The sequence below is a fragment of the Numida meleagris genome, chromosome 16 (assembly GCF_002078875.1).
Source record: "Numida meleagris isolate 19003 breed g44 Domestic line chromosome 16, NumMel1.0, whole genome shotgun sequence".
Classification (NCBI taxonomy): Eukaryota; Metazoa; Chordata; class Aves; order Galliformes; family Numididae; genus Numida; species Numida meleagris.
In genome coordinates, this window is record NC_034424.1 from 4,951,190 (window position 1) to 4,975,261 (window position 24,072).

The following is a 24,072-nucleotide window of genomic DNA, read 5'->3' on the forward strand; positions in this document are numbered from 1 at the left end:
CCCCTCTGTGCTTCCCGCCCCCGTGCCCGCAAGATGGCCGCTGCCGGCAGGGCCTGGCGGGCCGCTGCGCTGCTGCCGCCCTGGTGGCTGCGGGCCCCGTGCCGTTCCTTGGGCAGCGCGGCGCGGGGCGCTGCTGGCGGCGGTGGCCGCTTGCTGCTGGGCGCTGCCTTCGCGCTGGGCGGCGGTGCCGGTCTCTGCCTGGCGGCGCGGCAGCGCCTGAGGGAGCACTCGGCCGCGGAGGTAACGCGGCGCCGGGCCCGGCCGCGGGAGCAGGGGTTGGCGCGGGGCGGGTTCTTCCGTCTCCGTGTAGCACGCGGCTGCTCTCGGCCCGTTTGGGGTCGGGAAACGGCTTATAACGATGTGTAAGAGGCCCCAGCCGCGTTTCCCTGGAGGAGCTGTAAGAAATGCCTGTCAGAAAGCCAGGGCTTGCTGGGGGTGTGGAGTGCGGCCTGTCAGAGAGCTGCTGCTCTCATTCCAGCGCCCGCTGAGGGCCGCGTAGCCAAATGCATTGCAAATAAGAAGCAAACTGAGAGGACTGCGTTGTTTTATAATGTATGACCAACCGCTAGCACGTGTCAGACTGCTGGAGCGGGGCAGGGAACGTCCCTGGGGCGATGCTTCGTTGTCTGCGCTGCCCCTGTTCCTCCCTTGGTTAACTCCAGGGGTCTGAGTGTAGGCCGGTGTGTGCCTGAAAGTTTCGTGTTCCGGCAGATGTTAGCTCTGAGCCTCTGCAATCCATTGTGGTGATACTTTGCTGTGGTTACAAGCACATAACCAACAGCAAAGCCTCTTCCTGCACTCCCCACCCCGAGGGTTCCACAGAGATTACTGAGGGGGGAGGGGAGAATGAATTGAAAAATAGAACATGGAATTGTGTGTAGAAGAGTCTGCTCTCTGGATCTCACATCTGTTTTTTTGGCTGTGAATAGGAATCGGAGTTTCCAGCAGGTTGAGTAGATGTTAAGAAAAATAGGTGTTGGTCCTGTGAGGTGAATGTGATATTGTTTGAAGAAAGCCTCTGTGAGCCAAGACACACTGATGATCAGCTGCTGGAACTTGATGGCTATGAGTTTATAGCAAAAATAAGGGTGAAATAAAAATGTTTATATTTTTTAGTGGAAAATGAAGTTTTCTGGTCTTTTTCTTCCCCAGCTGCCTGCAGGGAACCTGCAGCTTACGCTCTACCAATATAAAACCTGTCCTTTCTGCAGTAAAGTCCGAGCTTTTCTGGATTATCATGGACTGCCCTATGAAATTGTGGAAGTAAACCCGATAATGAGGAAAGAGATCAAATTCTCTTCCTACAGGAAGGTGCCCATCTTGCTAGCCGACGCTGGAAGCCCTCTGGTAAGTTACTGTGGGAAAGTTTGATTGGCAGATTTGCATCTCTGTGGCTTTTCACATGCTGTGTAATCTTAAAATTATATTCTCTCGAGACTAAGATTTGTTCCTTGTGTTGTATCCTCTGCCTTGGCCTTGTGAGAGGTGTTTTCAGTCTTTCTTCCTAGGCATGTTGTTGTGTGTAGTGACTCTATAATTCAGTGATTATCTGCCCTCTCTGCCCTTATGCAGGACACACATTTCGTGCTGGAGATCTGGGTTCTGCTTACATTTTATGGGAAGAAGTTACTCATGATTCAACTCTGTGGCTTTTTAATATTAGTGTTGCTTTTTCTGCTTTGCTGCTGCAAAGTGCTTAAATCCAAAACCTAATAGTATTGCCTGTGTACTTGGCCCTCAAGTCCTCCGTTATCGAGATGGAGTACAGATTTGAAATGATACTCTGAAGTGCTCACAGAAGAGATCTGCATGTAGAGCTGCCTGTGGAAATTCATGAGGGAAAAAGAGAGTGCAGCACTAATTTGGAAACCTCAGCATGCCGGGGAAAAGATTAAGAAGTTCCTTTTCAATTTCACCAACTTCTGAAAGTTTGTTTTAATTCTGTTTTTCAGCAGTTGAATGACTCTTCAGTGATCATCAGTGCAATAAAGACCTATCTAATTTCCAAGTAAGAAAACAATGTGATGGAAGAAGAGTTGAATGTGACTGGCCCTGTGAATCTCACCTGTGAGATTTTCTTTGCGTAAAAACTGCTTAAATGTGTACTAGGGTTAGTCTTGGAACTAAGCTTACCTTTAGCCATAGTGTCCAGAGTGAAATGACCTGTCCTTTGGATCCACTTGAGAAACGTAGAAAGTTTTATGCCTGCAGAAACATCCTGTCTGACACAGAAAAGGAAGGTACACTGATAATAGTTATTTGAGAGCAGCTGTTCCAAAGTATTTTCAAAATTTATTTCAGATAGAATTTGGAATTACATGCACTTAGACTGATATGTTTTAAAGTATGCCCATTTTTGTAGGAGCCTGATCAGGTGCTAACTGTATTTCTGTCCGCAGGAGGAATAGCCTAGAAGAAATTGTGTCCTTTTATCCTCCCATGAAAACTGTGACTGAGCAAGGCAAGGAGGTAGTTGAGTATGGGAATAAATACTGGCTCATGCTGGATGAGAAGGAGACGAAGCGAGTCTATCCTGTTAAAGAAGTGAGAGTGTAAGTGCTCTTAAGTTTCTGGGTCCTTCAAGTAGTGTCAAACCCCTCCAGATATCCTCATGGGTAGTGTGCGTATGAAATCCTCTGGGTGCTGACAACACCTGCCACGTTCCCTTGGTGTCTAAAACCTGAGTAGTTAGTGTGGCTTTGTGTATTGTCCAGAATTTGAAGCAGTGCTGTTGGGTGATCTAGTTCCCATTGTCAAGGTCATACCAGCCTTCAGTTGCCTCCATTTTCTTTCTTGGCCTTCATGTCACAGTGGAATGCCATGGAATACTAGCTTCCCAAGGGTGTATTTACTGCTTTAGTTCTCAGTGGGAGGAGAAGCTAGCGCTCTATCTTCAGTCTTAATTACAGATGGAGATTGGAGGAGCCTTGTTGAAGGTAATGCTCCTGAGTGCATTTCAGAGAGGTCACCAAGGCACGTGATTAGGTAGCGGTTTTGACACAGTTGTCCTTGGTAAAACCTCTGGCTAATGTCACTGTGATTCTCTCTGCCTCCTCTAGCCCTGCTTTCTATACCTTATTCACTGAAAAGTCTCTTTCAATACCTGCAGGGAAGAAATGCAGTGGAGAAAATGGGCAGATGATTGGCTTGTTCACCTCATCTCCCCCAACGTTTACCGCACCCCCAAAGAAGCCTTGGCGTCTTTTGATTACATTGTCCGCGAGGGGAAGTTTGGCACTGTGGAAGGTTTCTTTGCCAAGTACATGGGGGCCGTTGCCATGTTCTTCATTAGCAAGAGACTGAAGAAAAGGTTGGTACCACTGAGCACCAAGTGCACAATTGTAACTCCTTAATGGCCATAGCTATGAACTCCAGAGCTTAAAGAGCAGAACCTCAGTTTTAAACCGAACCATTTAATGCAATGTGAGTAGCAGCTATGTTTCTCTAACTGGAGGTACTGAACTCCTCGTCTACTCTTTACTCACTAGCCATCCCCTTTGCCTTAAAATACCTTCCTAATTCCCCAGCAAGGACCAGCCCAAAAGGTTAGAGATGAGGAAAGGTTAAAGAAAGGAGCAAACCTATGTTTTCAATCTGGTTCTTTTCTTTATATAGACATCACCTGCGAGATGATGTCCGAGAGGACTTGTACGAAGCAGTTGATAAGTGGGTAAAAGCCATTGGCAAACACAGACTGTTCATGGGTGGAAGCCAACCAAACCTTGCTGACTTGGTAAGGGGTTAATTCCTGTTTCTATGGTTACATACATTACAGACAACCCAGTTACTCATCCATGTGAAATGGTGGACAATGAACATAGGCAGAGAAGGTGATTGATGTAGCTACATTGTCGTTCTTTGTGCAGTGTCACACTCCCCATGTGAAAGGCACATTGGATACTTTTGTTAAAATAGGACAGTATTTGTTGTTTTCCTTCAGCAAAATGTTCCTTAAAAAGAACCTGCAGTACTCATCTGCAGGTGGATGTTACAGGTTGTGTGGAAGCATGATAGAAGCAGTTTACAAGCCAGAACAGCTGCTCTGGATAGTGAGTGCTGGTCAACAGAGCCTCTCACCTGCACAGGCTTTATTACATTTGGTGCTGAGGAGGTGTCCTTTGCAGGCAGCAGTGTGGAGCAGAGCATGATTCCTTCCCTGGAATGCAGGGGAAATATTTTCCACCAGGGCTTGATACTGAGATGGCTTAAATTCTGCTCCATAACTGCATATAGATTCTATCCTTTTCTTACTGTTTCCTTAAAGAAAAAGCATGCTTATTCATGCTGCCTTTCTGCCCATTCAATCTTCCTTACTAATCAGAGTTGTGGAGTAGGCTGGAGGGCAGGTACAGAGCCTTGCTTTCTGGGCTGTGGAGGCACTGTCACTGATACCTAAGCCATTCTCCCCAGTCACTTTCTCTGTGTTTTCTAATCTTTGTCCTCTGGTGCAGGCCGTGTACGGAGTACTCCGGGTCATGGAGGGGCTGGAAGCCTTTGACGACATGATGGTCCACACCAAGATTCAGCCTTGGTACCAGCGCATGGAAGAAGCCATTCAAAAAGCTGCAGCCTGATGTCGACTGCGGCCGCCTTCCTGAAGTACTTGCATGGGGGAAAAGACTTAAGGAGTGGTATTTTATTTTTTAAAGAGTTGAACGGACTGATCACGCCTAGTGGACTGACATGCAGGCACAGAGACCGTCCTGTTTAGAGTCCTGAGTTTCAGCAAGCAGAGGGATCTGGCAGCGTGTAAGTGTAAATGAGACATTTAGAGGGGTGGGAGCAGGTCAAAGGAAGGTATTTGGGGCGCTGCTGGAAGGAAGAAGCTCGGACTGAGCTGAAGAATGCTCTGAGCAGGCTCCTTTTAGGTGAGAGCCACGCTCAGGGCGTGCTACTGTAAAAGCAAGCTGCTTCCTTGGCTAGTAAGTGTTACAGCCGGATCAGGTCTGATGGTTCTGAGCAGCTTTTGTTTCAAGCTGTCTTCCTCCATTCATCCACGCATCTGCAGTGTTTTCCTGACTGAGACACTGGATACTAGATTGATTTAAACAAGAGTTTTTCCTGCAATAGAAATAAGCCCGGTGCTGTGGGAGCTGCGGGAATCCCCAGTGCCGGGCAAGGCGCCCTGCTCTGACAGGGCCGTGCTGCACGGACGGGCTGTGAGCTTCACTGTGCCATGGAAACGGTTCTTTTGGTGACGCTGGACGGTGTGCAAGGATAAAGGCTTGCTTCTCTGACGGTGACACGTGTGAGCTCTTACCTGCAGCGCCCGGACACTGCACCCTGCGCAGACACCACTAATGCCAAGCACTCACTTAGGGTTAGGAGGGAGCAGTGTACGTGGGGGGTCTCCAGGTGTTCCTGTTGTGTGCTGCTGTGGCAGTTGAGTTGGGAGCCGTCGCTGCGGGTTCCCTGGCTGTGGCTGCAGCTCTGGGTGTGGGGCCTGTTCGTTCCTGACCGGGCGGGCAGCGTTGTTGCCCTTGGAGAAAGGGGAACGTCGCAAGGAAGCGGCTTGTTACTGCAGGCAGCCGGAACCTGTCTAACTGCGCCCTGCGCTTTGAGGGGGCTCTGTGGGTGCGAGAGCAGCTATTGTAACACTTTGGTTTGGTTTTTCCTTAAACGTGCAGATTTCAGAGGGAAGTGAGTTATGATTTCAGTTCTGATCTGACGCGGGGGGGTGGAGGAACGTCCGCAGTTCAGCCGCAGCTGTGCTGCAGCCGTTCTTGTCATCACTTCTGCGTTTGCTCAAGCCGTTCTGCGCTGAGAACGGCGTCGTAGTACCCAAAGAGCCGAGTTCGTGGGCTGGTTTGTGCGTTTTTTTCCTTTTCCGAGGTAGCGAACGCGTTCTTTCCGACGCTCGGAACGAGGCTCCGCGCGCGCCTCGCGTTGCCGTGGTGCCGGGGCCCGTTGCGGGGCGGGGCGTTGTGGCGCGGGGGCGGCGCGCAGCGGCCGAGGAAGGTTTGAACCGCCCAATGGGAGAAGCGCGGGCGGTGGCGGCGCGGCGGCCCCGGAAGTGCTGCTGCTGCTCCTGCCCCTGGTGCGGCCCCGCGCCCCGCGCCTGCGGGATCCATGGCAGCGTCCCGCTCCGCCGCTTCGCTGCCGCCGGCGAAGACCACCTGAGGCGGCCCCGGCTGTGGAACGCGCTCGGCGCCTCGCGGTGAGGAGGAGGAGGAGGGGGAGGAGAGGCCGCGGGACGGCTCTGAGAACGTGACGGGGAGCGGCCGCGGGCCGGGAGGAGCGGCCTGGAGGAGCTCGGCTCTTCCAGCCCTCGGAGCGCGGAGCCGAGGAGGTGCCCGGCGCGGACTCGCTGTGCCACGGCGGCGGGGCAGATCGTGCCTCGTTATGACGTCTTCTTGCCCACAGCAGTTCTAATGCGCGACCCCGGTGTCGATGTTCTTTTTCTAGAGTAGCACCGATCTGTTTCTAATTCCGAAGTGACATAGGGATCCATCGAAATTCATCATCGAGCCTTTACCCCGAGCTGTAGCGCAGGGTATCTCTTTGTCGGCATTCCCTGCCCTGCAGTTTGTGTAGCCGCCCTCCCTGTCCTGTCCGTTAAGCTCTGGTAACAATGACGAGGTGACGGTGCTGTGCAGATACAGGGCAGGAGAACAGCAGTCGTGCTTGTTCTCAGCTGTACGAGTAACTCTTGCCCTAAGCCAGGTGATGCTCGCAATGACTTCGTGCTGAAACATTGCTTCGCCCAGTGCCTAATGCTTGTGCATTATTATGTTAGTCATCAAAACTGGACATTTTTCAAAACGGATGCAGTCTTATTGGTTTCATTCAGAGCAGGTTGTTACACGGTCCTTGGCAACCTGTCAAATTAATCACAAGCTATAAAGGGTCATCTGAATTGTGTTCTAGCAGAGGTACGGTACAAAACGATGCTTTACTGCATTGCAAGTAACACCTGTAACGTATCCCCTTCTGCAGCAAATTCTGAGGCAGTGTTTCCATAAGGTTAGCAGCTAAGCCCTTAGTGCTGCAGCTGCAGTAGCTCTGTACCCGCTGGGCACAGCACTCCTCCCTCGTTTCTCCTGGTCCCATCAGTCCTACCAGGCAAGCAGCTGCTCCCGCTGCTCCCAGGTCGGGGCTGTGGATGGGGCTGGTTAGCCACCAGTACGTGTGTGTTTGCTGGGCCATGCAGCACCGAGGACTTGTGTTGCAGGCTTTTCTTTCAGCTTTTCTGGTTAAGAAAAGTGGTTACGAGTTGCCGTTACAGCTGTCTGGGTACAGTCCTCTTGTGTCATTCTGGAAAATGGTTTCCCAGTGTTTAAGCTAACTCTTAGTGTCAGTATGTAAGGGACGATCATCTCAGTTGTTTCCTCGTGCTCATCTGTCGTCATTTCCTTGTCAGAGGAAGCAATGGCACGCTGACTTTTGTTGTTTGGGTTCATGCATCTGATTTGTTTGAGCCTGCGTGTTGCCTTCATTAGAAGGGAAGAGAATGTTCTGAAATTGGCAGAATACCCCAGGAGTTGGACTTGATGATCCTTATGGGCCCCTTCCAAATTGAGATGTTCTATGATTTTGTTGTTTCTGCATCAGGTTTCCCTCATCTGTCGATCATGAAACGACGTCATTATCCGCACAGAGCACAGTGTCAAGAGGAGCTAACAGCCTTAAAATAACTGTAAGTAATTAAACCAGGGCTGACAAAACTCTGCTGTTGGATTTTTCTAAGATTTACAGTTGCATTGTACTGAATAATCATTATCTCAAAGAAATGTTCACACCCAACCTGATTTCTTTAACCTTGTGTCTCTGGGCTTTTCTGTGTTCTGCTAGGCAATTAGTGTGTGAATTTGTACATACGTGTGTCACAGAGAGAAAATCTGAAGAAGGATCCAAAAGCTTTTAAGCATTGGTTTAACTTCAAGAATACACTTGAAGTTAAGCACGTGTGAAAGAATTTACAGGGTCAGAATTCTAGGGTGGAATGATCTGTTGGTTTCCTGTTGGTTTTTCTGAAGTAAACTGTTCAATTAATGCTCTTTTCCCCTTCCTCTATGAAATTTCTGTTCAGAATCTGATGGTGTTGGTTACTGAAATCCTTGATTTGCTCAGTTGTTCTGAGGCTTTGAACTCCAGTGACTCTTGCAGGCACCCTCTATCAGTACAACTGCGTTTGTTCTTTAATGGCCAGATTAAAATCAGAAAATATTAGCAGCAGAGAAATGATTTGTGTTAATAGCTTGACAGCAAAATAGCATACACTTCAAAATGGCAGATGCTGTTGAAAGAAAGCTCAAGCTTTGACCAAAACTGGCCACTGTTGCTCTCTGGCACGGGGGGAAACGTTGTTATTTCCAGTTTCCTTATTCACAGGTTTCCTTTCATTGTATTGCCCCTTCCCGTCTGCGGGAGAAGAGCCATGAAGAACCGTTCCTCATCTCCCCCTTTGCACGTCCATGTGGATGAAAACACCCCTGTCCATGTCCATATTAAAAAGGGTCAGAAAACCACACCTGCAAAATGCCAGGTAGGAGTGTGCAGCTGGGTGTTTGTGAGGGCTGCAGGGAGGAGACAGTCTGTCCTGGAAGCACCACAAAACCTTCCAGGTCTGTTTTACTGTTGTATTGGAACTGTGAGAGCTGTTGCCTTGTTAACTGTAGGCATAGCCAGTGGTGAGTTTTCAGTGACACGTTTTCTGTGTTGAAGATGCTTTAAGTATGGTATGGAATATGCAGCTTGTTTTCATGTTTAATTACGTGATTATGAGAACTGTTGCTTTCAGTGTGATGTTGTTTGGGGGATTTTTTTCCTTTTGTTCCCTGGATTTGTATCCTCATACTGTTATTTCTTCAGCTTCGTCCCTATTTTTGGAGGAGGGGTTTGGGGTAAGGTAATAACTGATTGTTTCATGTTCTGTCTTGATTGTGTATAAAATTAACGTGTTTAGAAGAAAAGGGACTGGATTCAAACCATCTTCTGGCACTAAGCACATTGTCAATCTGCTGAGCCTACACAGCAGAGAAGGATCTCTTCGTACCCTTCTCGACAGCACACAGAAGGCAATACTGAAGCTGAGTTGTTGGATGTTTGTGTAAAGTTTTTCTCTACAAGTAATGGAAGTTGCTAGCTCATTCTTCCTTATGTCTGCAGACATGCTGTTACAAATTCTCCATTAGTTTTCTCTTTGTTGCTAATGGCAATTCAGGGTCTGACAGTGAAGTTGCTGCCTGCAATTAATTAATTCCCCATAGGGTACTTTGGAATGGCTTTTTCCTCATCAGATGTGCAAAAACACTTTTACTTCTCATCATTTAGAGCGCCTCAAATTTAAGGCAAATAGATGGGGATGTACTTTTGACTCTAAAGCAAGGAAAACGCTTCAGGGACTTCATAACCCATCACACTGTACGATTCTTTTTCCTCTGGTCGTGCTGTTGTCAGCTGGTACAAGTGCTGTTTTGTGAGATTAATCTGGAACAGAGAAGGGATCTACCAGGTTGTTCCTTCTGCCCCCAGATGGGTTATATTGCGGTATTCTTTGCGTATCTCCCTGCAGAGGAGAATTCCTTCCCCAAACCCTGTCCCCAGATCTTCCTGCTGCCTGAGTAAGGCTTTTATCACATCACAGTTGTGGATATTCCAGTCATATAACAGTCTCCACATGATAAGCAGCAAGAATATGTCAGCTGAATATGCAGTAACCTTTCCTTTCTTTTTGCAGCAATAAAAAATGTAAATAGTTCTTAAAAAGTCTTAGTGATTTATCTTATTTTCTCTGTTTCTTCTTCAGCAAAAGCACAAACAGAAAATGAAAGGGAATACTGTGAACGTGCGCCGAGCTGTCCAGGTGAAGTCGAAGGCCCCCTGGCTGCCCCCAGGAAAGACATCTGTCCTTGATTCCACCTACAAATGGGAGGTATGGCTGCTTCTGCTCCCTCAAGCAAGCTTTCAGCTTGAGCTGAGGTTGACGAGGGCAGTGGTGTAGTATCAGGCTGGGGGGACCTGGACTGATGTGAAAGAAGGCACTGTCACATGCAATCCATTTTGAGTGTTTCTTGTACATCTTTTTAATACAGAAAAATAGGAAATCCATTAGCAGCCCACGTCCATCTCATGCGTTTCCATCTCTAGAATGCAGACAGGTTTACTCGTTGGTTCCTGCTGTGTTTAGCATTGATGTGGTCTGACCTGGAATATTGTGTGCCGTTCTGGGCTCTACAATTCAAAAAGGGTTTTGAGATATTCGAGTGCACCCAGGAGAGAGCACCTAAGCTGGCTGAAGGGCTGGGAGGCATGAGAAGCAGCTAGGGGCACTGGGTTTGTTAAATCTGATGAAAAGGAGATGGAGAATGATCTCATCCCACTTCACAGCTGCAGCAACTGTGAAGTATTTCTGATATTTTCTTCCTGACTAGTGCCCAGCTTCAACTTTTGAATTCCTGGCTCTTCCAGGATGAGAATTTGAGGTTTTTTTTTGTTTGTTTGTTTTTTCTATTTTATTCTTTCTGCATTTTTAAACTTCCCCACATGGCAATAAAAGACCTGTTTACCTTTTGTTTTTCCTTCCTAGTCCTATTGCAGTGATGTTGCACGGTCTCTAGTTTCAGTAAAGTAATGTTTAGAACACTGTTTACACCTTTCTACGTGGCAAAAAAGAGATGCCATTTATTGGTTTTTTATTAGGGACCAACTCACCGCCTGGAAATTACACCTCCGGATTCCGAGAAAATGATGTCAGTGCTGCGCCTGAGCGATCTCTCTACGGATGAGGAAGATGCAGTTTGCAGCAAAATAAACGAGTACGAGAGGAAGATAGATACCCTGATGAACGTGGTGGGAACGCTGAAGAACGAGGTGAGGGGACCAAGTGGAGACCTGCTGATGCAGGCTTTGTAGCTGATCATTTGGCAAGAGGAAACTAGAGCCTTGATGAAGTGGAAGACTACTCAGCCTGTTGCTTCGTTTGCTTAAAGAAATCTGGCCGAGTTGTTCAGAAAATTGGATCTAATTTATTGAGAAATTCACTAAGCCCTACTATGAAAATTCTTTAAGCCATGTCAGTTTCATAAGGTATCACTGTGCTTTAGTTTCCAAATAACCTTTCTTTCACTCAAGCCCGAAAGTTGTCATTCCAGAAGGTGAAAAGCACAGTTTGATGATGTTCTATTGTTGAAGAATCTACTTATTCCCAAAATAGTTTCTTCTGATTCTCCTTTAATGCGGTGATGTTGCGTGTTCCAGCCAAAGAGCTTCTTATGTACTTGACACCATGTAAAAGATGGATAGGAGAGGTTTCCAGATTTCATTAGATGCATGGGAAGGGAGGGAAGGGCAGCTGTTTCTTTGAGGTAGCAGAAGTTGTATTCTTACTTATTTTAAACTAAACAATGTTCAAATTGGTAAATGAGAATAGAATTTGAGTGTATTCTTGTACTAAGCCTTTTCTGTTCTATTTGTGCTACAAAAAATTAATGGAATTACTTGCATAATTGTAAAACAAAAATCTGTATTGATACTTAATAAGTGAATTCAATCGAAATATCTGGTGGCATCATGTAATTAAATCCATGCTGTAAGATCACTTTCATTTCTAGCTGTAATTCTGTGCAGGCAGGGGAATCTCAGATGATCTTTTCTGCTGCATAAAGAAAGAAATCTGGTGCTCCAGTTCAACCTCCCTCTGTATTCTCTCTTGTGTGTTTTCAGCTGTTGTGCTCTGAACTGCCCAATGGGATGCACGAGGAGCAATAGTCAACTTCTGGTTTGCCTTAAGTTCTATTTAAATATCTTTTTCAGGCTAAGTCACAGAAACAGGAGCAAATGACAAAGCGTCTGCTTGAGGAGCAGAAAGAAGAACTGAATGAGGTCACACAAGAGCTGGTAGAAACAGAACATGAGAACACGCTGCTCAGGCGCAATATTGAGCGCATGAGGGAAGAGAAAGATCTGACTGTGTAAGAAAGCTCCAGTTCTCCATTGTAATTAGTGGTATTTACAGGACACCTTATTGCTAATGATGCTAATGCTAATAATTTGAGGATGTAGTTTGTACCCTAGGCTGCAGTGCTGCTGAGGAACTGATGTTTGGGGGTTTTTTGTTGTCTGTTACAAAGGGGACTTCAGATGGCAACACTGTGGATTCCTTTTTCCAACAACATGAATACTGCTGAGATTGCAACCTCTAGCTAAAAACTTAGAGCTGTATGCATTAGTATGCTTTCTTGTTTCATGCTGAGCCACTTGAAGTCTTATCTCCAGTATTGCTGGAGTGCTCAGGAAAAGCCCTGCATTGTGTTTTAGCCTTAGTAGCATGTGCAGGCTTTGGTACAAGCTAAATTTGTCCCCTCTAAATTATTGTTTCATAGTTGTGATCCTAGCAAGCACTTGGAGCCTACTTATTGTCTTCTGTCAGAACAACTTCCATGGTGAGAGGGGGTGAACTTAGGTAGCTTTTATCCTTTGTTTAGTGTTTTTTTTTTTCCTGTTTTAACCCAAATAACTGTATTTTCATACTGTCTGGCACAGCTGTCAAAGCTTCACGTTCTTCTAATGGCTGAATTCTCCTTGCAGGCTGCAGAAAAATTACTTGCAGCATGAGAAGGAGTGCCTGATGTCCAAGCTGAGTGAGGCAGAGAGGGATGGAGCAGCAGCGGCCAGACAGATCAGTGCCCTGAAACATACCATTGGGAGACTCAACATTGTAGGTGTTGGCCTTTTTTGTTCTCACCTTTGCTGCATTGTGCTGTCCTATGGCTGCCTTAAAAAAAATATTGTTACAGTTGCTGATCCAGAGAAATGGAAGAAGTTGAGGGATTTAATTTGCTTAAGATGTTTGCTGAATCTCTTTGGGAGCTGGGTATTTATTTGCAGCACCCAGTCACCTTCTGCACGTACGGTGCTGACTGTCGCAGTGCCCATGCTTTTATCAGCTTCACACATTAATTCCAGGGCTTGCATATGAACAATACCTTTTTTTTTTTCTTCTAGGAGAAACACATGAGCAGCTCAGACATTAACATGCTGACGAGACAAAAAGAGCTGCTGCTACAGAAACTGAGCACCTTTGAAGAAACCAATCGTACGCTCCGGGAACTTCTCAGAGAGCAGCACGAACGGGAGGTGAGCAGTGCTGAGAGCAGCAACTTGGATGATTACTGAAGGCAATCTTGTTTTATGGACTAAAAATGGAACCTGAGTTTGAGAGCTCTTTAACTCTTTTTCCCAATGCTGCCTTTGACCACTGTGTCACAAAGGATGGTTTTGTTTATTCCTACCTACTTCACTAAAATAAGATTGACTTTTCTGCTGTGGGGATGTTACAGCATCTAAGCTTTTGGCTGCTTTAAAAAGTATAGGCACTGCTGTCAACTTTCTCATTTGGAAATTGCTATTCTTGCTGTGGTTTTTGTTCCCTTTGAACAAAAGCAGGCCAATGTTAACTATTCTCTCAGCCACCAGTGAAACTGGAGAAGAGGACTGAGTTCTTCTGTGTGACTCTCTCTGAGTAATGAGAGAGTTCTAAAAGTTCTGAGTTTGTCATTGTGCTTCTTGTTATCGTCTTTGTATGGGAGAACTGGAGAAGCTTTTTGAGATAGGATACGTGAAATACTAAGCAAATTCCATGCTTGGTATCTTCTGGTAATTGCTGCTGTAGCAAGGGGGAAACCTGTTGATTTCTGCAGTTCTATCTTAAGAAACTGTAAAAAGCAGGCCTTTTAGTTAACAATTTTTCTCATGTATTTTTTTGCAGAGGGATGCTCAGAAGATACTGGAGAAGCAAAGCGCGCTGTTGACAATGTTGGCTGACGCAGATGCAGAGAAATTGGTAAGCAAACCAAAACATCTCATTCTGCAGGAAGACATAAAATTGCAAGCTCTTCCTTGTTCGTATTCAGCCTTCTGGTCTTACTCTAATGCCTTTTAGAACAGTATTCTTGTGCTTGTGGTTATCAGAGCCCCTCTGATTAACAGCCTACATTACAAAGTGAATAGATTTCCAGAGCCTTTCAAATATGGAGCTTAGATTGGGGATAGCACAGCTGAGACCTACGTAAAAGAACACCGTTATGATTTGCAGTATTCAGCTGAGAGGAACAGTTTGGGATACTTAAGCATGTCCTTATCACATTCAGTCCAAGCACAAGTGATTCTGCTTGCCTTTTTCTTTGTGCTGGATGTACAAAGCAAGAATTATACTACATAGGTATCTCTGGGGGTGGCAAATTAAAAATACCTACTACAAAAATATGCTGTCAGCTGGGGTATTGTTCTTCAGTTTGGATATCATCTTATTGTTTCTGTAGATTTATCACGTTATCCTTAGTGATACCAAAGCATAAAGAGGGTAAGCTTTCTGTTCCTGCTTGTAACTGAATGCATGAATGATCTGGCACCATTTTTTTTCCCATTTCCTTCTCTGTAAACTGAGGATAGTGTACTTGCATTGCCAGAAATCACGAAATTTGCTGTGAGAGACAGGCACTGTCCTTTGTCTGTGGAGTATATTGTCCTATCAAGTCCTGGTTTCTGGTTGGGTATGCTATGCTAATTGCCCTTTTAAGCAATTGTATGTTTCCCTATTGCTTTCTGTTGGAGGGGACAGCAGACACTTTTTCTGAGGCTAAGGATGGTGTTGCTGTTGATACCAGATAGAGCTGTGGATCATATGGTCTCTGGAGGGAGGCAATTGCACCTGTTTCCCTCCACTTGCTAACCTGAATGTGTTTGGTACTTACAATCTGAGTGGTGTTTGTCTTCCAGGAACTTCAGATGAGACTTGAGGAGAAAGAAAAAGAGATCGACAGTCTTGCTATTCAGATACAGGAAGAAAAGGTAGCTTCCTTATTCTGTTCTCCCCTTCCTGCTCCACCCTCACAAATAGCCCAAAATATGGGTTTGTACTGGCAGACAATTACTTGATAAGGAATCAGATGACTGGCTTGTTTATAAAAATAGACAGCTACCTATTTCCACACAGCTGTGGATTCAATATTCTGCTGAGAAAACATCCATCACCAAGATTAATAGGTAGCATTTTCTCCTTGTTTGTGCTTAGCACTGAATTGCCATTCTGTTTAAGGTCTTGTTGGCTCCTGATATCAACTTCCAGTTTGCCCCTCTGTTTAAGAAGTAAAAGGCAAGCGTAGTGGTTGAGATGAGATATGAAGGATGTTTTTCACTCGAACAAATCTTTCAGGCCAGTCATTCACATCTGATGTAAAATAAATGGTTAATTATTTGTCGCCCATTCTGCCGGAAAAGAGGAGCCCTGGAGATCTATCTGAGAAAGGGGGAGGGGTCACATTCCTTCACTGAATGGCTGTGTATTAGAAAGTGTTCCCTAACTAGCTTACTGAGGAAAAAGGTCTGTGTCTTGTTTGCATCTCATTTAGGAACAGGCAAAGGCAGCAAGTGAACTGTCAAAATCAATGGAATCTGTGAGAGGCCATTTACAAGCGCAGCTACGACATAAAGAAGCTGAGAACAACCGCCTGACCACGCAGATCCGGGTATGTTTTCAGTGGTGCACTGTGCGTGCTAGTAGGTGACAAGAGCTTTAATTTTGTTAAGCTCTACGGCTGCATACAGTAACAGCAACATATGCAAATACTTCAGTTAATAAAAATAATGTTCTTGGTTGGATGAGAAGGCTCGCAGACCCATGTTTATTGGTCAGGGAGGAAATTTTTCTGGAGAGGAGCTTGTGAAAGAGGAAATGAAGTTTTTTTTTTTCCTCCAGGAAATATTCAGATAGGAAAAAGGACAGAGAGAAGTTGGGTTCTGAAGTACCGAGAGGCCCCTAGAGATACAGTCCTTTAAACTGCGTTGAGATTTGCCTCATTTCATTTGAGTTTAAAGGATGTTTGAGAGTCAGCTTGTAATTCTGATATGTGAAATCTTTTGTATCGAGGTGGAATGCTGGAAATAATTTCTGTGTTCTAAACCACTCGAAGGACTTCTTAATTTTGACATCTTCAAACTAGTTTTTTTTCCCATGTTATTATTTTGCAGCTTGCAGTGAAAGCATTTGTTTTTGTGTAGCTGGAGTAGGCTGTAGCTTTTCGATTACAAGCAGACAACGTGCTAGGATGCACTGGGATTAAATGTGTAGCTTTGCAGTCTTTCAGCTTTCTATATCCACGTGGGCATAAATGCTTTTTTCACTTCTAGAATTTGTGCTGATGTGTCTGTCAGTGTTAGGGCAGGGTGAAGGAGGCGAAATGTCAGTACCTGCAGGCTGAAGGTTCGAGGTTATACGCCAATCGCTCGCCAGTGTTTGCAGGAAATTAGTTGCTACTTTAGGTATGTGGGTATAAGGACGTTATTCCCTGTGGTGTGTTTCCTCCCCCCACTGCAGAATCTGGAGCTCAGTGAAGCTCAGCATAAGGCAGAGGTGGAATGTATGAGGGAACAGCTGAAAGAAGCAAGGCAGAAGGCAGATCGCGATAAGGATGCCCTGAAGAAAGCCCTCCGTGCACAGAAGGAGCGGGCAGAGCGGAGTGAGGAGTATGCAGGGCAGCTGGCTGTGCAGCTGGCACAAAAGGTACTGATGATACACAAGGAGAGACCTCATTTCAGGTTATGCCTCTAAACCTTTGGCTTCTGGAAGCAGCCCTGGGGAGAGTCTCTGCTTTCAACTAATGAGATTTATTTTTGTCTCAACGCTTTGGCCCATTTGTGCTAAGTTTAGAACAAATCCGGTTTTCTCCGCTGTCACAAAACCAGCAGATCTGATTTTTCACCTTGTTCTTCAGAACCATCTGAAGATTGACAAAAGCCAGTAAAATAAAGTCTTGTGGTGGTGGGTGAGAATTCTGAATGAAGTGGGTTGTTAATCCAGAAACTAGTTAGAGCAGAAAAATACAAAGCCTTCAAAATGCACTGGATTGAAGGCTTACTGAAGGATATAAAGGAAATATAGGAAAGTGAGGTGGTCAGAAGGGAACATAGATTTTATGCTACTTGATTTTTTCCTTGTTTTTAGCATACTGGAGAGCAGAGCCACTAGATAAACTTTACCCACGCTTTATATTTCTGGCAATTCATTTGCAATCCTCTTCAAGGGGGATTCTCCTTTCCCTGCTGTGATGTTTATTGTCTAACAGCAGTGTTGTTGAACACCTCTCTGTGAAGAATCAAAAATAAATGCTTCAACATTTTAAGTCTTAATGAAGTCTCTGCACATATCATGCTTATTCATGTCAGCATCTCTGCGTACTGTCTAGTTATCCCACATCTAATCCAGTCCAGTAACGTTTCTGTCGTTTGTGTTTCTTTCAATAGGACAGTTATGTTACGGAGGCACTTTCTACTCTGGAGTCTTGGAAGAGTCGCTACAACAAAGTGGTGAAGGATAAGAATGACCTGGAACTGGAAATGGTTACACTGAACAGGTTAAAATGAGATCAGTATGGAGAAACTAACACGAGCGTGAATGAGTATATAGTTAGAGGATAATTTAATTGAATACAGTAATTAAATAATTTAATTGAGTTGTCGGTAAACATCCAAGCAAAACCAGCCCTTTCTGTGGGGTAGCAGAGCTTGGAGGGATCAGGAGACAAAGATGTGGTTGCTGCTGCTGATTTGCCACAGCAAAGGCAGGCTTTAAGGGTTTGCTTACGCTTAAATTTCTCTGATCCTCTGCCTTTTTTAATGCTTTGAAATAATTAGGGTTTTCTTTCTTTTGAGATGTTTGAGATCCTTGAATGAAAGGGATTAGAAGCTACAGGCACTATAGTTCGTGGCAGTTTTGTCATGATACTAAATAAATGTGTATCACTGCAGTGCAGTTGTTGCTGCAAGAAAAAAATGGGTAGGGATGAGGCAAGAGAGAAGCACCTCCTTCTCGTGTGCATCTTGAATGCAATGCATTTCAGTTCCAGGGGGACAATTCAGGTTAGTTTTCAGTGAGCTAAGAAGACTGAGGTAGCTGAACAGCATGATAGGTGTGTATATGTGAATAAAGCAGGAGGGTGGAAGGGTGGTGAAAAGCCATGTTTCTGAAGCTAATAGTGAAGAATTGGGAGTCTTATTCTTTCTTGTCCTTTAAGGGTTAATTTTCTTTCCGCATGGCAGCCGTATTGCAGATTTGCTGGAACAGCAGACAACCCTGGAGGACAGGATGCGAGAGGACAGAGATGCCTTGATGGATAAATTGCACCAACAAACTACAGAGAACACTTCTTTCAAAATGGAGAATGAAAGACTAAAGGTCAGTGATTTGAAGCTGAAATGCAACACAAAGAAGGAGAAATTACAGTCAGATTCTTGGCCTCTGATGACAGAGGCAGATTGCCCCTGTTGCTGCCGTTTAGTTTCAAACCGGTTTCACCACAACCTGAATCTGATGGGGAAGGTGTGCTAGGAAAGTTTTGCTAATTTACAGACAGTTTTGTTTATTTATTTGTTTGCTTTCCAATCTAGACAGTGCTAGGCAGCTGGTGTAACAGTTACTTTCACTCACTCAGTGGAAGATGCTTTCTTTTTCCAGGCTAGTGTGATCCCAATGGAGGAAGAGCTGAACCAAGCACACATTGAAGTACAGCAGCTCAAGAGCTCTGTCAGGAATTATGAAGGGTTGATTGAAACCTACAAGTCCCAGGTGGGCACCTTTTTGGTTCCTTCCTCACACGAATGTGCTTTCTCTCATTATTGTTGTGGTTTATTCTGTCATGTGTTAACTTTTCCATTGCTCTTGGAGGTTCTTGCAGTTCTGTGTGGTTTTGATTCTTTTGGCATTCAGACTGCCATGTGCTTTAATGCTAAAGTGTGGGAGAATTTCCTTCCTCAGTATTTGCTGGTAACGTTGTCACTAGGAAGAGCTACAGCAGAGATCTTGATTAATGGGGAGAAAAAAAGAAAAAAGACAAACCCAACACTGACCTGAATTATTTTTCTTTTCCCTATTCCTTTTCAAAAGAGAAGGGAAAATAGTGAGATACCGTTCTTGACTTTTCAGCGTGATGAGGACTGTCCCTAGATTGTTCGGTTTTGTTTTTCTGGAGGGGAATGGGGAGTGGATTTTGGATATTTTGGTATTTAGGAACATGAAGCAAAAGGGGTGAATGTGTGGCAGAAAACCCAAGTGATATGGGCAGGAGAAGCAAAAGGTGAATTTTCAAATGGAGCCTGGAGTGGTAGTTAGGATGGCAAGAAACTTGTTGCTGATTCTTGAGCAGTTTTAGTTAACTCCAAAACTATATATAACAGATAAAATATACCTGTTTTTCATATCTCCAGGTGTTGAAGACCCGCATGGAAGCAGATGATGTGGCAGCGAAACTGGAGATGTGTGATAAAGAGAAAAAGGCACTAAAGGATGAAATGAACAAGGAGATCGAACTGGTACTAGTTCCTCTAAAGGCTGATATGTTGTAGACATTTGTTGCCTTCTTTTGATTAGCTTTTCTCAGGGCTTCTTCATTCTGCAAAAATGATTGAGCATTTAACAAGTTCTTTTGGACTATATAACATTCTTCAGAGGTGTTTAGATTGTGTAGTGCGTTTTTTGCTGCAGAAATAGTGGCTTAGAACTGTGGGCTATGTAGGCTACACCACTGTCTGCTGTGGAACAGCTGTCCTTGTAAAAAAAAAAAAAAAAAGCCTGTGCTTCTAGTAAAATTGAAGCCTGGGATCCATGGATGTCAAATAGTAAGGGAGTAGAAGACCTTAAGTACCTTCTGAACTCCAATACTTGCCAAGTATCCACAGTGTCACCATGGTGCAAATTAACAAAGCTTTCAAAGAAATACTGTCTAGACTAAAAAGTTTCTAAACATTTGGAAATTGCTCATTGTCTTCATTAGGCTCGCAAGCAGTTCCAGAGCCAGCTTGCTGAGTTGGAAAAGCTGCCTGAGATCCTGAGGGTCACGGAGACACAGTTGGCAGAATGTCAGGACCAGCTTCAGAGTTATGAGAAGAAGAACGTGGACCTGTCTCTGATGATTGCAGATCTTCGTCAGCGGGTAAGGGACTGGCAGAGACCTTCTGCAGCGCAGCATCTCTGAGTCTGAGACCAAGATGAATTTCTAACCACAGCAAGGTTCAAACCGCTCCATCTCCGTTCTTGTCTTTTGTTGGAAAGATTAAATGTGCGCTGCAAAATAAAGGTGTGTGCCATGTCTTTGTGCAAGAAGCTAGCAGCATAGCTATGGGCATTCCTTGCTGTTTGAAAGGTTTCTAATCCCTTGGTACAGAACCATAATGGGACCTGAACAGCAGCAGTGGCGACGCTTGCAAATGTCAGCGCTCACTTGTGTTACTTCCATCACCTTGTCAGTTTTCCCTCCTGTGGTCTTCTGCTGACGATGCTGTCCCAACCTTGTTTTCTCACCCTCATCTCAGGTTGTTTTCCTGTCCCTGTTTTATGTTCCCAGGAGCACTGTGTAGGTGCTGCAGGGCAATTGTAGGCAGGCAGGACACCCACAGTCATGCCTCAGGACACAGCAGATAATCTTGTAGTCTTGACAGCTTTACTCTGCTTGGCTTGGAATGATAAACCTTCCTCGTGTTTAAGTCTGTGATATCTCTGTGGGCTGCTGTCAGGTACGTGGCTGTTCATGCATCTGAGTTGCTGTACTTAGGGGTGTCTGCTCTGCGTGCAAGCTTTTACCAACCTGGCTTTTACTTTAAAGTATCGAAGAAACTTTCTCATACCTATCTAAGCATTAGCTGGAAGTTCCACCAAAATGGATGCGTAGTGTGTTTAGTGCTTTGCCTTTCTGTCCACTGTTCCTTTTCTAGGGCTCTCCAGAAATGAGCTGAACATTTCCTTCTGGAGAGCTGCGTGTGTTTCAGGTGGTTGGCTGCGTGTGTGTAGTGACTGTTCTGAAAAGTAACTAATGGCTGTGATTTTTAGATTGAGCTCCAGGGGGACAAAATGGAGATGACAAGAGAGAGGTATCAGTCTGCCCAGGAGGAGAAAAAGCAGCTCACCTTGAAGGTGGAGGAGCTGGAAAGGTTAGAAGTATTAGGCTCTCTTGTTCTATTAACCTTTCCTTTCCATACTCTGTTGTGTGGTTTTTTTTCCACAGAATTGAAACATCCGCAGTCTTGTTCCAGTGTCCCACTTGCCTCTAGGATTCTGCACACTTGCTTGTCTCTCAGGGATCTCTGATCAGTAACTGTGCACTAGAGAGGGAGTTGTAGGTTCTTGCAGCAAGTTTTACAAATATTGTTAGAAAGGACTGTGCCTACACAGCAGACGCCAGCTCCTTGTCCAGTCTAGCCAGACAGCTTTGAGGTTACTGAATATTAGAGGGTTTTTATCCTTGTTTATCAATTCTTGTTAGTGACAACATTTGGAGAAGGGCATGTATGTGAATACCCTATGTCCCTCAATCTTTGAAATTCTGATTAGGGAAATGAAGAAGTGTTTCTTAGGGCACAGAGTCACCTCCCAGGCTAGTCAAGACCTGGCAGAAAGGTGCTCTGACACACTCTCCATTTAAAATGAATAGGTTTTCTTGCCTTGTCTTAACCTAGAAAACTAGAAGCAACAAACGCCCAGAACATAGAATTCCTCCAGGTCATAGCAAAGCGAGAGGAGTCGATCCACCAGTGTCAGCTGCGGTTAGAAGAGAAGACCCGTGAGTGTAGCTCCCTGGCTCGTCAGCTGGAAGCGGCCATTGAGGATGCCAAACGACAAGTAAGGAATTCCTTGTTTGTTTATTTTCCTACAACTACCCAGACTGTGAAATGGAAATACCTCCCCAGCCGATGGGCAAATTATTGAAATCATCACGTTCAGTGAAATACAAACTGTGAGATGTTTTGGTACCGTTTGGTAGCACTCAGACCTTTGAGAAGTGGAACCCCACCCTGTTGTTTGCAGCAGAAGAAAGGGAAGCCATAGGCTGATCTGCTGCTTAAGTACAAGAATCTGTCCAAGGAAATGTACAGGGGTTTTGCGGGCAATAAGGCAGGGAAAAACCATTCTTCCACAGACACCTGTGCGATGAGGTTGTTATTCTGTTACGTGTAGGTCGAACAAACTCGAGAACGAGCAACATCACGAGAGAGGGCAGCCCAGTCCAAGATGCTGGATTTGGAGACCCAGCTGAGCAGGACGAAAACAGAGCTGAACCAGTTGCGTCGGAACAAAGATGACGTGAGTGCTTTGCGAGGAATGCTCTCGCTGTGCCGGCAGGGCCCTGGCAGCAGTCTGTATGTAGACAGGTGCCTGCAAAAGACGTTCAGAACTTGCTCTGAGCTGAAGTGTGTGTAAGGAAACAATTGCACTCGTGTTCAAATGGGATTTGTGCCATTGCTTCAGAGAGATTGTGACTCCTAGAAGTGAGAAGGGGCACTCTTCCGTAATGTCATATCCGTGCTGCTTGTTTATGTTACTTTTACTTGGAATCAGATTGGCACATGAATCTGATCAGGTTGATTTTCAGAGACGTGTGTTTAATTCAACAAAACTATAGCTAATCAGTTTAAAAAGACCAACCCATGAGCTGTGTTGTCTCCTCCTTTTTATTGTCGGGTTGCTGAATGATGTTGGGAATGAGCAGAACAGATAGAGGCTGTAGCACCATCTGTGGCAATGCCATCTACTACTGTTCTAAGCCTTGCTGGCCGCAGGGATTTCTTGAACGACTTGGGAAGCCAGCAGGGTGAGTGCTGCTGTCTTTCAGCCTGCGTTCTGTGCTTTGTGTGCAGGCAGAGCGCCGCTATGAGAGCCGCCTGCAGGACTTAAAGGATCGGCTGGAGCAGTCGGAAAGCACCAACCGCAGCATGCAGAACTACGTCCAGTTCCTCAAATCTTCCTATGCCAACGTGTTTGGAGAAAGTGCCTTGCTGGGCTCTCCCAGCCGTTCTCGTTCTTCTCCGTGAGGACAATGCTCTCTCTGCACCTCTGCTTTCAGGCCCCAAATGAGCCCTGTGTCAAAGCCATACGTTGTTTAGAAAATGGGCTGAAAATCGGGAGAAGTTTCCGGGTCGCTTAAGGGAGAAGTCTTTCTCTTTTCTTTGCAGCATGAGGTGATGCGATGACGGTGGCATGAGATGTGAGCGTGCAGAGCACTGGCAGCGCTGGTTTGGTGCTGGAGGCTGGCACTGTGAGCTGTGCCCCAAACCCGGATGGTTCTGCATGCGGTGGGAAAGGCCCTTTTCATCCTACGAGTTCTGGGTGGTTTCAGCTCTTTAAACCCGGCGGTGGTTTTAGTTGTGTTAATGTTTGTGACAGCTGTTTTTTCCATACTTCGGTTTTTCTTTTTTTTTTTTTTTCCCTGGTTCTGTATTGGGGGAGATCATGTGGTATTTCTGCTTTGTGTTGCTGTTACATGTTCTGTTGGTGCCTGGCTGACAGGGGGTGGTGGGAGAGAAGTCCGCCCACCTCTCAGGGAAGCGTGAAGCTGAAAATAACAGAAGTGCCCGGGCTTAATGCTTACAAGGCGTTATCTCCTGAACCACTACGGTGTTCGTAAAGTTTTATACCAGAAATAATGATTTTTTTATTTTTTTTTTAACTTGACACGTGTGTGCTCTGTGATCCTCGCTTTTTTCTTAGCGTGATGCTAATTTTGTTTTCCCCCTCACCCCGCTCCCGGTTTCCTTCTCCTGGATAGCCCCAGGCCTGCGCCAAAACCATCTGTATTCCAAGGGAAGGCTGCAGCTGGGTCTCACTGTGAATGCTGTAAGAATTCATGTGCACCAAATACAGATTGGCTCCAAAACCCATTGGGGAGCGGCTGCTGATGCTCAGCATCTTCATCAAACCCAGCTGCAGCGTTCTCCTGGAAAATCAGCTCTGTGCCGTCCAGGCCTGCAGCTCCCCTGCTCTCTGGTGCCCTGCTCCTTCCAGTCCGTGCTTCCTTAGGGGGACAAAATTAAACGTTGCTTTTATTTTGTAACGCTTTTGTATCCTATTTATGTGTGGTGTGGTCACGGGCCAGTGTTTGTCACAGAGGTTTTCGGAGATAATCATTATTTGAGAATTCTGTAATTTTGTGTGTAACTCTTTTTGGAAGAAATCCTAAAGGTGCTATGGTAACAAGCAAACAAAAAGGAACCCGAAATTAAATAAATAAATAAATAAACTAAATTTTAATTGATTATATTGGAGTGTTTGTCTTCACGGTGCAGCGTCCTAGAGGCTTCTGGGCTTTA

The 24,072-nt window shown here is 45.3% G+C and overlaps 2 protein-coding genes across 7 annotated transcripts; both read left to right on the forward strand.

Moving 5' to 3' along the window:
* Positions 15 to 5,243, forward strand: PTGES2 (prostaglandin E synthase 2). Its single transcript, XM_021414357.1, has 7 exons — positions 15 to 240; positions 1,153 to 1,347; positions 1,953 to 2,008; positions 2,400 to 2,552; positions 3,110 to 3,310; positions 3,616 to 3,733; positions 4,452 to 5,243. The coding sequence occupies exons 1-7, from the start codon at positions 34 to 36 to the stop codon at positions 4,572 to 4,574; spliced, it is 1,053 nt and encodes a 350-aa protein (XP_021270032.1). The 5' UTR covers positions 15 to 33; the 3' UTR covers positions 4,575 to 5,243.
* Positions 5,244 to 24,018, forward strand: ODF2 (outer dense fiber of sperm tails 2). Of its 6 annotated transcripts, none has more exons than XM_021414326.1 (21): positions 6,101 to 6,157; positions 7,552 to 7,636; positions 8,332 to 8,485; positions 9,749 to 9,874; positions 10,642 to 10,812; positions 11,755 to 11,912; positions 12,529 to 12,658; positions 12,946 to 13,077; positions 13,709 to 13,783; positions 14,719 to 14,790; positions 15,351 to 15,467; positions 16,316 to 16,501; positions 17,242 to 17,351; positions 18,037 to 18,172; positions 18,452 to 18,562; positions 19,201 to 19,305; positions 19,767 to 19,925; positions 20,819 to 20,919; positions 21,445 to 21,607; positions 21,944 to 22,069; positions 22,624 to 24,018. In XM_021414326.1, the coding sequence occupies exons 3-21, from the start codon at positions 8,378 to 8,380 to the stop codon at positions 22,795 to 22,797; spliced, it is 2,460 nt and encodes an 819-aa protein (XP_021270001.1). In that variant the 5' UTR covers positions 6,101 to 6,157; positions 7,552 to 7,636; positions 8,332 to 8,377; the 3' UTR covers positions 22,798 to 24,018. The 6 variants fall into 6 exon arrangements, with proteins under 6 accessions (XP_021270005.1, XP_021270000.1, XP_021270001.1 ...); XM_021414328.1 differs by lacking the exon at positions 6,101 to 6,157 and adding an exon at positions 6,381 to 6,493; XM_021414327.1 differs by lacking the exon at positions 6,101 to 6,157 and adding an exon at positions 6,688 to 6,872.